Raw genomic sequence first — 15,760 nt, forward strand, 5'->3', positions numbered from 1 at the left:
AGGATTTTCTAAGTTGAAGTATGCTGAGTCGTATTATTTTGTAAATGCTGAAACTTTTTGAAGCTATTTTGCATTCAGTTATTTCAACTAAGACATGTTTATGTGAAAATACATAGTTTTTTCGCAACTTTAGGATTTATCAGTGATCAGAAATCTGTGAAATTCATTGTATTAATAGCTGTTACTTGCTTAATTGCTTTGTTTTTCAAAAACTGTATTTACTTAGAAGAGGCATCATAATTGTTATTTTAACTGAGCTTATCCTTATTTCAGGAACTATATTATTCCTATTTCAAGACTATTGTGGAAGCACCCTCATTTTTGAATGGAGTATGGATGATTATGAATGATAAACTGACTGAATACCCCCTTGTTATTAATACATTAAAAAGATTCAATCTTTACCCTGAGGTAAGGCACTTTTTCCAGTTGTGATTTTGCACTTTTGTAAAACTTTTTTGTATTAAATGCTGATTTTAAATCTAAGATATTATTCAATATGTTAAATTGTATTTAATTTTTTAAAAGAAAATATGGGCCAGGCGCGGTGGCTCAAGCCTGTAATCCCAGCACTTTGGGAGGCTGAGACGGGTGGATCACGAGGTCAGGAGATCGAGACTATCCTGGCTAACACGGTGAAACCCCGTCTCTACTAAAAAATACAAAAAAACTAGCCAGGCGAGGTGGTAGGTGCCTGTAGTCCCAGCTAGTTGGGAGGCTGAGGCAGGAGAATGACATAAACCCGGGAGGCGGAGCTTGCCATGAGCCAGATCCGCCCACTGCACTCCAGCCTGGGTGACAGAGCGAGACTCCGTCTCAAAAAAAAAAAAAAAAAAAAAAACAGCAACAAAAAAGAAAATATGTATCTTGTGGAGGAATATGTAAAAAAGATCATTACAGATTTTGAGGAGAGGGCTTTAATTCTGTGGGGAACTGTTGTGATTGCATTGTTTAAAAAATACAAAAACTAGATTTGGTGTGCTTGTAAGATTTATACTAAGGGAGCTCTGTTACTTTTACATGTCATTTGTTAAATGTTTTGTTCCTTATCCTCATTTAATTGAGTGCACTTTCTTGAGTGGGGGTGGAGGGAAGGTGAGCCCAATCCAGCAAATGGAGATGACATTTGGCCTCTCCTTTATCCTCCTTGCAAAACTATAAATTTGTTGATGTGAAACTCTAGTTCAATAGAATATATACTTTAATGATTTTGTCAAAAGTCCTTCAAGATAGATATTGAACTATCCACCAGCAGTGTTTTTTTTTATTTACCTGCATCTTTGTTAATTGGATAGACAAAGAAATTGAAGTCACATGATGTATTTCATTCATTGATTATATATATATTTTAGTGTTCTCTATATATGTACATATAACACACATACATATACATATAATGCATTTTTACTTTTAAAAATAATTGCCAATTCATGCGTTTTATCTATATTTCTATTAAAATTTTATAAGAGCTCATTTATTATATACTGGATATTAATATAAGCTATATAATGAAACATTTTCCCCAGTTGTTTGCCCTTTAGCTTTGTGTATGATGTCTGTGTATTTTTTTATACAGAAATATATCATGAATCTTTTTTGTCTTTTATACATATATGTAAAAAACTTCATTTTTATAATCATAATTTTTTTATATTTACATTTTTAATTTATCTAGAATTGGTTTTGATGCATAGTGTGGGGTAGGAATCTAACCTTGAATTTTTTTTTTGAAAATGGTATTGTGTGTAACCTAACACTGATGAGGTGTCCATCCTCTCTCCACTGATTTGAAGTAAGCTTTCTTCTTTATATGCAAAATTATTATACATACATGCTTGCATGTGTTTCTGAATTTTGTGCTCAGTATTGCTTTAGGTTGAGGTTGTGGGAAGTGGACTTTGAGATGGAGATTTACATGCAGGAAGTAGTTGAGGGAGTGTCCTTAGGGTCAACACCTTAAGGGGGATGAATGAGGCAGGAGGAAGACGAGAGCTTTGATGCAGTCACTGTGAAAGCCTCATCCAGTCCCTGGGCAGCTCTGGATCTGGGATGACCTTGCAGAGTTGTCCTACCTTGAGAGAAGGGCCCCTGACCTTGATATCTTTCTCTATTGACTAGTCAGTCATTGGATGCAGATTGCCCTTGGGTAGGGGTTGTCACCTTGAGTGAATTTACTTTCTTCAGCCACGGGCAGTTCCCGGGGAGGGATGCAGCTTCCAGCTCTAACTTACCAGTCTTCCAACCAGCTGTTGGAATGAGTGCCTCACCCCAGAAGAGGGAATCTGGGGTGGCTTATCACCACCTGTACCATGGTTACATTGATCTGTCTAGCCATTCTTGTGCCAATATCACACTATTTTAATTATTGAAAGCGGTAAGACTTAATATCTGTTAAAACATTCCCTTTAGTTTTCTCGATACATTTTAGACACTAGGAATTTTGAATAGAATTATTTTATGTTTATGAATTAATTTGAGGGAGAATTCATATCTTAAATAATTCAGTCTATTCCAGTAGACCCAGTATCTTTTACTTGTGCAAATCCTCTTTTGTGTCTCTTAGTAGAGTTGTATAGTTTTTGAAAATCATAAATTTAGCGCTTTTTTGGGGCCCACATTTTGTCCTTACCCATGGATGAACAATTGAAAACTGACCAGTGAAGAATCTGCCTAGGAGATTCTGAGCCTCGTTTTACTAGATTTAAAGGGAGCCAAGTGGATGGTGTAGAAAGGGAAAATATGGTAATTGTCAGAATATCTCAAAAGTATTCTAGTAACGAAAATTGTTTAGTATATTTTCTTAAGATGCCTCCATATTTTTTAAAAAAAGGTAATTTTAGCCAGCTGGTACTGGATTTATACCAAAATAATGGACTTGATTGGTATTCAAACCAAGATATGTTGGACAGTTACCAGAGGAGAAGGACTCAGTCCTATTGAAAGCTGTGAAGGTAAGTTTCTTTCTGTGATATTGTCCAGTTACCTGTTGTAACGTAATAAACTTATCCAGCATAATAAACTTACACTGTAAACTTAGTGGTATAAACAACACCCATTTTATTATGCATATGGATTCTGCAGGTCCAGAATTTGGGCAGGCTTTAGCAGGGCTGGTTTATCTCCATGATTTCAGGGACCTCTGCTAGTAAGACGCAAATATCTGGGAAGGCTGGAATTAACTGAGAGGCTGCGTTGCTCACATTTTGACTCCTGGGAGTGGAGGACTGTGAGGCTGAGCTGAGCTGGAACTGTCAGCTGGGACACCTACCTGTGGCCTTTCTGGGTGACTTGGGCTTTTTGATAGCAAGTACCTCAGTAAGGCTTTTCCTATAGCAGCTGAAGGCTCCAAGCTAGACACTGCATGGCCTCTTATGACCTAGCCTTGGAAGTCACATAGTGTTGTTCTGCCGTACTCCATTGAAAGAGTCACAAGAACAATGAAACTCAAAAATGGGGACTATAGACCCCATACCTCCCGAGGAGGCGTATCTGTGAATTTGCAGCCCTGTTTTAATTTCGCCATTGCTAATTACCCTGATCTCATCTATGTTCTGCAGTAGTGTTATGTTTTCATGTGGGAACCAGGGCAACTATTGAATATATCTGGCCACCATTTTCAAAATGAACACAATTTAATATAAATTGCTAGACACATAAGGTAATTTGGGTTACTGTGGTTAGAACATATGTTTTGTTTATTTTTAAAGGCTTGGGAGATTCTGCTTGCTTTTATGTTGCTGTAATTTTTATTTTAAATGGACTAATGATGGCATTATTCTTCATATATGGCACATATTTAAGGTAAGATAATATTTTACTGTTTATAAGATATACTAAAATAAAATAGTTGATTACTTAATAGTTAATCATTGATTAATTTATAGTTCAGTTTTATGAAAATATCCTAAAATATCTTATCATAAAATCATTCATTATTTGCATGATTTCACCACTGCCATGGCCCATCACACTTAAGATAGTTTTAGAGGTGTAAGGAGAGTTGGGAATACTTGATAAATTTAATTATTATTTTTTTTGAAACAGGGTCTCACTCTGTCACCCAGGCTGGAGTGCAGTAGTGTGATCTGTGCTCACTACAACCTCTGCCTTCTGGGTTCAAGCGATCCTCCCACTTCAGCCTCCTGAGTAGCTGGGACTGTAGGTCCACGCCACCAAACTCCGCTAATTTTTTGTATTTTCTGTAGAGACAGAGTTTCACTATGTTGCCCAGACTAGTCTCGACTTCCTGGGCTTCAGTGATCTGCCCATCTCAGCCTCCCAAAGTACTGAGATTACAGGCATGAGCCACAGTGCCTAAATTTTAAATATTCATAGGCATTTGGGCATAAACAATATATATTCCATATATGGTTATGGAATATCTAATATATTGTTATGGAACAATATATTCCATTTGCTGTATGTATGTGTATATGTGTGTGTGCTGAGATGTGTGAAGTCTTACTTCTTACTATAGTTTTGGTGTAAAAAAAAGTCTGTAGACTACTGCTTAAGGTAGCATGAGGGAGCAGCTTTTACCTTAGAGCATTTGGCTCTTTCCAGATGGCTGACTCCATTCTTCTTCCAATGTCAGTGGCTGTAGATTGTTTCAGCTCCTTCCAGTATATATTGTTTACATAATATATAAGGGAAAAGACCACTCATTATCAAATGATATTAATAGCTCTTTACTAATGTTAAAATAGAAGTATCTTCTATGTAATATTTAGAAGTATCTTCTGTACAGTGTTTAATATCTGACCTGATTTATTTTGTAGTTGAGCAGCATTCCTAAAACTAAAAGACTACTTTTTTAAGGCTTTTTATGTTTACTTTTCTTCTTTCTTATTTTTTTGCCAACTTATTATACTGTATATGTTTGAAGTATTTTACCTTGAGATTATCTTTAGAATTTTCTTCCTTGCTGCTTATTGATTCTTTGTAGTACAGAATTATGAGAATTGTATGTGATTTTCAATTTGGGATAATGAGTTTGAATTTGCTATTAACCCATTATCTCCTTTCCTTTGGAAGTGTGGCATTTTCAGTTTAGTACCTCAAAGATCTGTTGAGTTTCTAGCCCACCGTTTGAGTATCTAGCAGTTACTTGATAAGCATTTGTCAAACGAGGAAGCTGTTAGAAGATCAATGTAAAATATATTTGCATGTAGATTTAAGATACTTTGATGTTAATATTTCTGACTTAGGTCTAAGAAAATTATTTTGTTTAATTGGGGAGACAAAAATAAAAATGCATAATTAAAAGATGATGTGAAAGATTTTGTTTTTGAAACAAGACACAGGGCAGTAAGTTAAACCAAAAGACTATGGTAATGAGAAAAGGGGGCTGACTTGAGGGAAAGTGGGCCTGTGTGCTTGCATCCTAATGAGCCAGAGGGAGAGAAACTTGGTGGTGTCTATTCATTTTGCTAAGTACTGCCCATCTGTCTATGGGTAGCTTTATTACATTTGGGAGATTAGATTTTAAATAAGAGAAGTTAAAATATGAAACATGGTATGTTTGCTAAACTGCTAATCTACACTTATGCTACCTTTTTTTTTTTTTTAAATGGAGTCTTGCTATATTGTTGCCCAGGCTGGAGTCCAGTGACTATTCACAGATGTGGTCACAGTGTACTACAGCCTCAAAGCACTGGCTTCAAGCAATCCTCCTGCTTCAGCCTCCCAAGTAGCTGGAACTACAAGTGCGTGCCACCATGCCTGGCTACTTTTTTAATTGAAAGAAGAATTTATAAACAATTGTTAAAGCATTCATATTTTCTTGTAATGCTTGTTATAACTGTTTTTTCAAAGGCAGAAGGCACAACATCTACTGAAGAGAATAGAAGTTTCTGGTTTCGGTTGAGGGGTTTTTGGTGATTTTGGCCTTGACCTGACCGTTCTCAGTCTTTAACCCCTGTGGTGCCTGGTAGGCAGTTTTCTGTTTACATAAGAGATGCATAGTCAGTTGTTCAGTCAACACATACAGTTCATACCAAGTAGTTTCTTAAGACGGTTTGGGCTCTGAGAGCATGGGAGTCCGGCAGGGTGTGTGTGAATGGAAGAGAGACAGGAAGGAAGGATAGAGTGCTTAGAACTCCAGAGGCAGAAGGAACTTGTTCTGCATGGAGGGGCTACTTCAGTGTGACCTTGTAGAATCAGAGGTATTTGGATAGGTGGAAACAAACCATGAGCATAAAAGCATACCAGGGAGAGGCAAAGGCCAAAATCTAGTGTGTGGAAAGCAGGTAATAAGCAGATCAGTTTTGCTGGGATGCATGTTCTTCAGGGAGTGTTGTGGAGGATTCAGATGGGAACAGTGGTTGTGCTGGATGATGAAAGGCCTTGGTAACTGACTGGGTTGAAACCTGTTCCAAAGCAAGTGAAGTAAATACAAAAATTGACCAGTATGAAAACAGGATTCAAGCTGAAGTGTGATCTCATGGAACACTTGACTCCCCAGTCCTCAAAGTCAAGCAGTGACTACTTCACGGTGTTTGTCAAATTGCAGGGCATCACATATTAGAGAGTTTTACAATTGATTCAGTGGGTTGAGCCCATTTCATTTTAGATGAAAAAAATACTACAAAGTAGATAATATCATCTACCACACTAGTAAAGATAGATACTATTTAGAGAAACTTCCATTTGCTATACATATATATATACACACACACACACACGCACACACACGCACACACACACACGTGTGTGTGCTGAGTTGTGTAAAGTCTTCTTACTGTACTTTTGGTGTAAAAAAGTCTGTAGACTACTGCTTATGGTGGCTTGAGGGAGCAGCTTTTACCTTAGAGCATTTACGTCTTTCTAGATGACTGTCTCTGGTTCTTCTTCCAATGTCAATGGCTGTAACTTGTTTCAGCTCCACCCACTTGACTGCTTTGTGCTTTAGCTGGCCCCTTCTGTGTTACCCAACTCTTGGACCCCATGGTGGTCTGCACTAGCAGCACATGTTGTTATTTTTCCAGATTTCCTTTTGCTGTTTGTGGGCTTTTTCTTAACCTGGAACCATCTCTTTAGCTCTATTCAAAGGCATCCTAAACTGAAGGTTCTTGCCACAGTTGATCCTGATGTATATTATTTTGAAGAGAGACTCTTAACACTTCTTTTCTATCAGTGTTTTTCATTGCATTTTTGTATGTTTTTTGACCTGAAGTACATTTAGAGGTTTCAGATTACTAGTTAGTTCTTAATGTTTTCTTTCTTGATGGTTAGTCACCCTTGTAATTTTATGAGAGGGATAAAGCTGCAGACTTCTTAAAATATGGGTTAAAAATAAAGAGGAGGATATCTAAAGTTGTTTTTAGGTTTAAAAAAATGAATTGTATTATATACTGAGAAATAAAAGTTGAGATTTGTCTAGCAGATTAGAAATTTGCAGGCAGATTGACTGTGACATTTTATATTCAGAAGTATATTTGTTTTGAAATAGTATACATATAACTTTTTAGAAGCCAGGTAAGCCAGTCCGTTTCACCAGAAATGGAAGAAGGAAAAATAGAAAACAGCCAAATGGTGAATGGTGCCAGACTGCCAAGCTCTAACTTGAGGAGATGAAGTGAGATCTGTTTTGCAAACATAGCCTACTCATGGTATAATTCTTTTTCTGGAATTCTCAGTATTTTAGGTTTTTTTTTTTTTTTTTAAATGCTCATTGTTAATTATTGTTTGAAGCTGTATTGATTTATACTTACCGTTATTTATTTCATAAGATACCCTGATATTTCTTAGCCACAGACTAACAGTTTCTGAAGGCCAGTTTCTTAAGACCCAGTGTGTGGAAATCTCTGTTCTGCCAGTAAGAAGGAGCATTGGTTGTTGGGCAGTTAGAACTTTCCCCATAGTTTCTTCTGGAGGAAATTTATGTATGCTTAAGGTTCTCCTATTTATAAATAGAAAAAACTTTTGTTTTTGGACTCTAAGGCACATATCAAGCAGGTGATACTAAAGCTTTTATTCTTTGCCATTTAGTGTGATTTTAGTAATATTTTGGAGTTCAGGGTTAGTTCGGTTATGGTGCATTGTTGAGGAAGAATAGATTGGATAGTATATTAAGCTGTTAAATATGTGTATATGTTTAACAGTTCTCTGGGAAAATGCATATGTATATAAAGTTTATTATAAATTTTACTGCTATGTAAGGATGAGTGCAAACAATAACAGGGTTTCTAAGGAGGAGTTTTTTTCTTTCTCTTTGGAAAAGGGTGCCAGAAATACTCTGACTAGCTGAAATAAAAGAGGGATTACAATACTGGGATACAGAGGCCTGGTGGAATCAGAGAATCATTGAAAAAAGTGCCTTTGTTTAAGGCTTATTCCTTTGTGGGTGTTAGATTTATTCCTACTGGCTGCCAGTTCTTTGCCTGTTGCTGTCCTTCAGGCTCGCTTTCTTGGTTCCTTCCCATCCACCTCAGAATGTGTTGTCCCTTACCTTCTCTCTCACATGACAAAATTAAGACAAAACATTTTCTTTTTTTTTTTTTTTTTTTGAGACGAAGTCTTACTCTGTTGCCCAGGCTGGAGTGCGATGGTGTGATCTCGGCCCACTGCACTTTCCGCCTCCCGGGTTCAAGCAATTCTCTTGTCTGAGCCTCCTTAGTATCTGGGATTACAGGGGCGCACCATCACAGCCAGCTAATTTTTGTATTTTTTTTTTTTTAGTAGAGATGGGGTTTTACCATTTTGGTCAGGCTGGTCTCAAACTCCTGACCTCAGGTGATCCACCCACCTTGGCCTCCCAAAATGCTGGGATTACAGGCGTGAGCCACCGCGCCCAGCCAACAAAACTTTTTAATTGGACTTTCCTTGGGTCCCCTTGCTATCCCCATCTAGTCTCCCACCCCTTCCTCCTCTCCCCAGCAATGAGGCCCTAGTCCCATTCGCCTCTCCCACTACTCTGCTTGTGCAGTTGCTTACTTAGCAGCCCTGCCTTTGATTGCTTGATTTGTTTTGAATCTTAGGATGGTGAAATGATACATGAAACCACCCAGGGTTTTCACAGACCAGGGCTATGGCTGGCCAGAAAGGACTCTGGTGCTGTCTTTTTGAGCTTCATTTTCTTTGTAGCGTTCTTCCCTGATTACTGCTGCCTCTGTCTTCAGAGTTCCTACTACTCTCCTTAAAACTGGAGCTGAGGGATAGACAAAAATTCTTTTGCCTAAGATGAGCGAAATATGGTCGAATTATAAAAGTATTTAGTTTATTTTTAGATCATATGTTAGAATCTTTGAATTCTTTTCCATTCAGTATCCTATGCGAGGTTGCACCAAAAATACCCCATTAGGTTTTTAGACTCTTCAGCCTTTGATTCCTTTCTAGATCAAGCGCCGTCTGAGGAGGTCTTCTGGAGAAAACAGTGGGCAGTGAGTGTGGCTGATGAGTCATCCTGGGGCAGACAGAACAGTGCCCCTGCGGAGTGTCTCATTATTGACTGATAGCTGCCCAGTCACTGCTGCCTACTTGGACTTTTGTTTATTGTACCCCATGCAATACTTTTATTGAAACTTTACTTTTAAATTATCCCTTCAGTTTATATTGAGGATCTTATAAGAAACAGTTATGTGAAATTTCTTACTTTATTTTATGCATTGCTATCATATGAGTGTATTATCTATGACCCAGTAAATAAATAACCGTAAAAAAATACTTTTTTATGTGTAAAATGTTATGATTATGGAATTGTGTAAAATCTTTATATACATTTTTAAAGATTAGTGAAATGAATACTTATGTACCCATGACACAGATTAAAAAAATAAATAAATTATCAGAGCTTTCATACTCTTAACATTCCTTCTTAATGCATTCTCTCTCCTTCCCTCAACCCTCAGAGGAAATGGCATCCTAACTTTTGGACCAGTGTTTTCCTTGTTTTTCTTTATGATTGTGCCACTCATATGCATATCCTTAAATATGGTGTATCTAGTTTTGAAAAACTGAGTATCAGGCACAAACCTAGCTGCTTAAAGGAGAGGACACTATGTCCATTGTTAGATGAAAGTTCCCAGAAGAAGAGAGTTTCTGAGTCATGGTCTTTAGGTTCCCTGAGGGAACTTTCTGAGGCTGTTGGGAGTTCAGCTGAGCGAGGGGAGGGAGCTGAGCTGCCAGGTATTGGAGTGGCTGGTTAAACTGACAAGGCAAAAGTGAGAGTTAAGCCTTTAATCATTTACTGGAATGGTGTAAGTGAGATGTGAGGACCAGGATATCTCACCCCCATCAAAAGGGAGCAAAAGGCTCCTGCAGTTTATGATTCTTGAGGTGGTGGGGCAAAGGAGAAGGGCTCAGAGCCAAAGAGAGCAGACTCTGAGTCAGAGTGGGGAGCAGCCTCTTTAAGGAGCCCCTCTCCACCAGGCCTCAGCAGAGAATGGGACCAGGAAATAAAGGTGCCTGGGCTAGGAAGGCAAATACAAGAAGAGGTTTATCACTCAGAAGTGGCTGAGTCGTTGACTGCAACTCCCCTGAGAGAATACAGTACACTGGCTCTGCACCAAGCCTGGTGTGTGAAGGGCTGCTTTTCCCTGTGATGCCTGCCAGGCAAAGCCTTGCATATGGCCAGGCCTGAGAATTCCCATATACATTTTCAACCAGGAGCGTGATTCCTCAGGATATCAGTAGGCAAGGTCATGAGCTAGTCCTGGGATAAATGTGGGACTCAGTCGGTAGGGACATCTGGCAGAAATGTAGTGGCCAGGTACTGAATATCCAGCAGAAATATTATGAGGGGAAGAGCTGTTCCCTCTTTCTAAATTCACCACTGTTTTACCCTGGCTCTATGGAGCATATCAAAGCAGAACAACTTCTGTGAGTGACATAAGTGTCTTTAACTGATGCCAGCAGTAAAGCATGTGGAGCCAAGATAAAATACAGATGAGAATCTGGTCCAGGCTCACACAAATAAAATGTGGAGATTTTGGGCATGAGTCAGTACTTGGTTCTGGATTGGCCACCTTCCATGGTTTGTGTACATCTGTCCTCTTGGCATCCCATTGAGATTTCCTGACCACTCTCCCCTGTTGGATCTCCTGTGCCCTCATCCTGTTTGTTCCTCTTTCTTGGTTTATTTTCTCACTTTGGTAGACCTCATCTTCTAGTAAGTAGGTCTTGAGAGTAGATAGCTGGGAAGTAAACATTTAGGAAACTTTGCATATTTGAAAATGTCTTTATTTGCTTCCATATTTGGTTCACTGTTTGGCCAAATACCGAACTCTAGACTTGAAAACATTGTTGGTTGCTGGCTGGGCGCGGTGGCTCACACCTGTAATCCCAGCACTTTTGGAGGCTGAGGTGGGCAGATCACGAGGTCAGGAAATCGAGACCATCTTGGCTAACACGGTGAAACCCCGTCTCTACTAAAAAATACAAAAAATTAGTGGAGCATGGTGGCGGGCGCCTGTAGTCCCAGCTACTTGGGAGGCTGAGGCAGGAGAATGGCTTGAACCCGGGAGGCGGAGCTTGCAGTGAGCAGAGATCGTACCACTGCATTCCAGTCTGGATGACAGAGCGAGACTCCGTCTCAAGAAGGAAAAAAAAAAAGAATGTTGATTGCTTCAGATGGTGTTATTCAGGTGTTCCTAAGTTATTCAGATTTCTAAACCTTTGTATGTGACCTATGCTTCCCCTTCCTCTCTCTGGAAGATTGTAGAATATCTTCTTTCTCTCTATGGTTCTGAAATTTCAGAGCATTATGTCTCAGTGTAGATCTGCTTTCATGTGTTCTCTTGGACACTTGATGGGTTGTTTCAGTCATGTCTTTGATTTCTGGGAATTTTCTTGAATTATTTCTTTACTTATTTTATTCCCTTTGTTTTCTGATTCAGAACTTTTATTGTTTGGATGTTCATAGTTCCCAGTCCTCTAATTTTCTTCCCCTCAACCCATTTTTAATTTATTTGGCTTTGTTCTACATTCTAGAACATTTTATCAGCCTTATTTTTTCCTACCTTCTGCTGAGTTTCTATTTTTCATTATCATGCTTTTAATTTCCAAGAAGTTTTGTTTATTCTATAAACATTCCTTTTTAAAAAATAATATTTTATTTTTGTTTCATGGATTGAATAAATTTTCCCTCTGAGGGTATTAATGATGTTTTTACCCTCCCAGAATAACCTTGGCATCTTCTAGCTTGTGTGTGTGTGTGTGCGCACTTTTGTTTTTGTTTTTTTGTTGTTGTTGTTTTTTTTCTTTTTTTTTTTTTATTTTTTGAGTCAGAGTCTCACTCTGTTACCAGGCAGAAGTGCAATGGCATGACCTTGGCTCACTGCAACCTCCACCTCTGGGTTCAAGCAATTTTCTCTTGCCTCAGCCTCCCAAGTAGCTGGGACTACAGGCATATGCCACCACGCCTAGCCAGTTTTTGTATTTTTTAGTTGAGAGGGGCTTTCACCATGTTGGCCAGGATTGTCTTGATCTCTTGACCTGGTGATCTGCCTGCCTCAGCCTCCCAAAGTGCTGGGATTCAGGCGTGAGCCACTGCGCCTGGCCTCACTTGTTTTTTTTAAACATCTTCTTTACTTTCCATGTTAGGTGCTTTCCTTAGATGTCTGGCAAACTTAGGCTGTCATGGTTAAGGCTAGAAGACCAAAAAAAGCTATATAGAAGTTCTAAATTGTGGGTGGAATCTGTTAAGGTTGAGTTTTTATATAGTTTGAATAAATGATGTGAGCAGAACTCAGAGTGACTGCCAGTTCTTTGGTTTGCCTTTAGATGTAAAAGAAAATATAAAGTAACAGATGTCTTTTAGGGTTGTAAAAGGGAGGTGTGGTGTTTTATTAGGTTAACTAAAATGGAAGATTATAGAAGATTTTTGAAGAAGTGATTGAGTAGAGGGGAGAACACCTGAATGAGTTTAAGAGACTGTCTTCTGTGTGAGAATGGAATAAGGTAGTGTTTGCAAAGGACCCAGAGGAATGCTTGCCTTCCAAAATATTTTTTGGTTGAATACATGAATTGATCATAAATAAAATATTGAAAGAAAAACTTAGCTTATGGTTACCATATATGAAAGGCACAATAGAAATATATTATCTATCACATAAGCTTTACTAGCATTTACTGATTTAGGAAGTATTTTTCCAGTGGACTCATTCTGAAGCTTTCCCTCTGCAGATTCCAATCTTCCCTGAAGAATGTGTTTGGTTGGAGAAATTCAGTACATGTATAACACTTATGTGCGAGGCTCTAATCTAAACTCTTTGCAGTCAGAAACTCATTTAATCCATATGGTTACCCCATGAAATAGGTAAACCACTTTATAGATGAGGAAACTGAGACACAAGGATACTAAATAACTTTGACAAGGTCACAGATTAACTTTGACAAGGTCATTGGCAGAGTAGGGATTTGAGTACCAACAGTGCCTCTAAAATGTGGCCAAAATGTGACACTTAAGATGTCTTTGAGAATACATTTTAAGTGTTCTTTCCACAGCAATTAAATTGTCTGCAGCTTTAGTTAATTTTTGTTTAAAGATTCTGCATAATGAAGAAAAAAGTGTTTATTCCATTTCCAAAGTGAGTGGTATTTATATTTCATAAAAAGTTTTACTTAAAATGTTTTAAAGATACATGACACTAAGAAGGATCTAGACTTTCTGTTCTATTTTCTGTTCGCATGTTCCAGAATATTACTGTTCCGTAATAGTTGATTTCTGAAGGATTCTGAGGTCCCAGGATTTTTCTGTTCTTCGGCTGATATTTCTGTACGCATTGTTTTGGTTTGATAGGTGGAAGTTTACTCTTTCTAGTATTGTCATTTTTCAGGATCCTATTTTGCTCCATTTGTGGCTGTCATACATGTAATTTTATAATTATTCTAATAGTTTCCTCAGTTAATTTTACTTAGAATCATTTATTGAACTAACTACACATTGGAGGGAAAGGTAACATACTGCGTGTTGGGGGGTGGATTCTTAAATGTCTGCTTTTGCGATTACACATTTCCCCAACTCCTCATCCTCCAGGTAAGATGACTGTAACTCCATACCTTCGCATGGTCTGGTAGTTTGTAGTTGGTAATTTCAGTATGGAAAGTTTCTCTTTTTTTGGAAGGTTTTTCTTTAATGGTTTTCAGCCAAGGTTAAAATATACTGTATTATTTCTTTTGGTGGTGACTACGAACATCTATTTTAATGTTATCTGGAACATTTTTATGATTTGTTCCTTATAAGTATTTTTTGGCAAATATCAAGAGGTCTCCAAATAAGCTAATTGAACAACTTTCTTTCTATTAATGTGTCCTACAATGGGTATGTTACTTATTAGTATGTTTTTAAACTGAATTTTCACTGCTTTGTATATATATATATACATATCTTTTGGCATTATTCAACTTTTTCTAATCAAGTACATCAGTGGTCCCTTGCCCCATCTGTCTTCCCAACCCCATCGATCCCTTTGTCTGGGGAAAGCCACTTTCAGATCTTTGAAACCTCAGCAATTCTAATATGTAAAACCATGGTCCACAGTTACATTATTATGACTACAAATATTGCTTACTGCTGAATTAAGTAGTATAAATAATTATTTGGTAACTTAAAATTTTTCCTGTGGTTAATTATTGCTAATATTTTGTTTTCCTTGGTGTTCTGTATGCTGATTAATTCCTTTCCAGATCTACAATGAACTGTAAACACTTATTTTATACTTTGTCAAATGTATAAAATCCATTATTTCATTTCTTCCACTCCTATCCCCTGGGGCCTCCCTCCTGGAGCTTCTGTCTCTGGTTCCATCCTAGACCTCTCCTTCCCTGGGCTTCTGTAGAGCGATTCCCTGGGAGTTTTGTTCACCATCATCCTGAGAATTCCCCTTTCCTGTCTTGCTTTGGATTCATTGTGTTTTGGACCCCAAGTTGGTCTCTTTCTGGTCTGTTTCATCCTTTTGAGGATCATATCCTCAGGTAATTTCCAAGAGAGTCACAGAGATAATTTTAAAATACATTTGTTTGGCATGTTTGAATATTTCCTTTTTATTTTTATACTTAATTACTGGTTTGCCTGGTTGTTGATTTTAATTTTTCCTCAGACTTTTAAAGGCTTTGTTCGACTGTCTTCTAAGATGGAGTGTAGCTTTCAAAAGTCTGGTGCTATTCTACCGTTAGTTCCTTTTGTGTGTGGCTAGTTTTTTTCCTCTGGCAGCTTTTGGGTTCATCTTTCTCTCTGTAGTCCCCTAAAAGGTCATGATGTGGCAGGTATTATTTCATCCTTCTCATCGCATACTTTGTGCGCTCTTTCTGGGCATTTACTTTCTTCACTTTGGAGGACAACTTTTTTTAGTATTATTTCCGTAGTGACTTTCTTATCTCCATTTTTTTTTTTTTTTTTTTTCTGTTTTCTTGAAAGTTATTGATTGGATATGGGACTTCTTGAAGTCTAATTTTCTCAGGGTTTTTCTCCTTTATTTTATTTTTACATTTTATTGTCATTTCTGTTAGATTTCCAACTTAAAGAATCTTGAGTTTGAAAATTTTTCTGCCTGTTGCATTGTCTTTGTTACCTCTTGGTCCCCCTTCAATTTGTGTTAGTTTCTATTTTTCAAATTGGAAGCTTCCATCCCCACAGCCTGGTGATTCCTAGCTTGACTTTGTATCTAAGGATGAGGAGCTGGTTAGAAGGTTGCAAAGTGGATGGGTCTTAACTGACTAGTGGCTTTTATTACAGCATGATCAGAATGGAAACTGCTTTGTTTCGGGAGACCCAGGCTCCTTTCATCTTGTTGCTTTTTCATTTACCAACCTCAGCTGCCTC

The 15,760-nt window shown here is 37.9% G+C and overlaps 1 protein-coding gene across 1 annotated transcript; it reads left to right on the forward strand.

The window, feature by feature from the left end:
• Positions 1 to 273: 273 nt before the first annotated feature.
• LOC111531300 (probable C-mannosyltransferase DPY19L1) lies at positions 274 to 3,801 on the forward strand (the record flags this gene model as incomplete). The annotated part of the gene is made up of 3 exons (XM_023198520.2): positions 274 to 411; positions 2,831 to 2,951; positions 3,708 to 3,801. Coding segments are annotated over 3 exons (353 nt in total), but the record flags the coding sequence as incomplete, so codon positions are not given.
• Positions 3,802 to 15,760: the final 11,959 nt, after the last annotated feature.

Source organism: Piliocolobus tephrosceles, unplaced genomic scaffold (assembly GCF_002776525.5).
Source record: "Piliocolobus tephrosceles isolate RC106 unplaced genomic scaffold, ASM277652v3 unscaffolded_1117, whole genome shotgun sequence".
In the NCBI taxonomy this organism is placed as follows: domain Eukaryota; kingdom Metazoa; phylum Chordata; class Mammalia; order Primates; family Cercopithecidae; genus Piliocolobus; species Piliocolobus tephrosceles.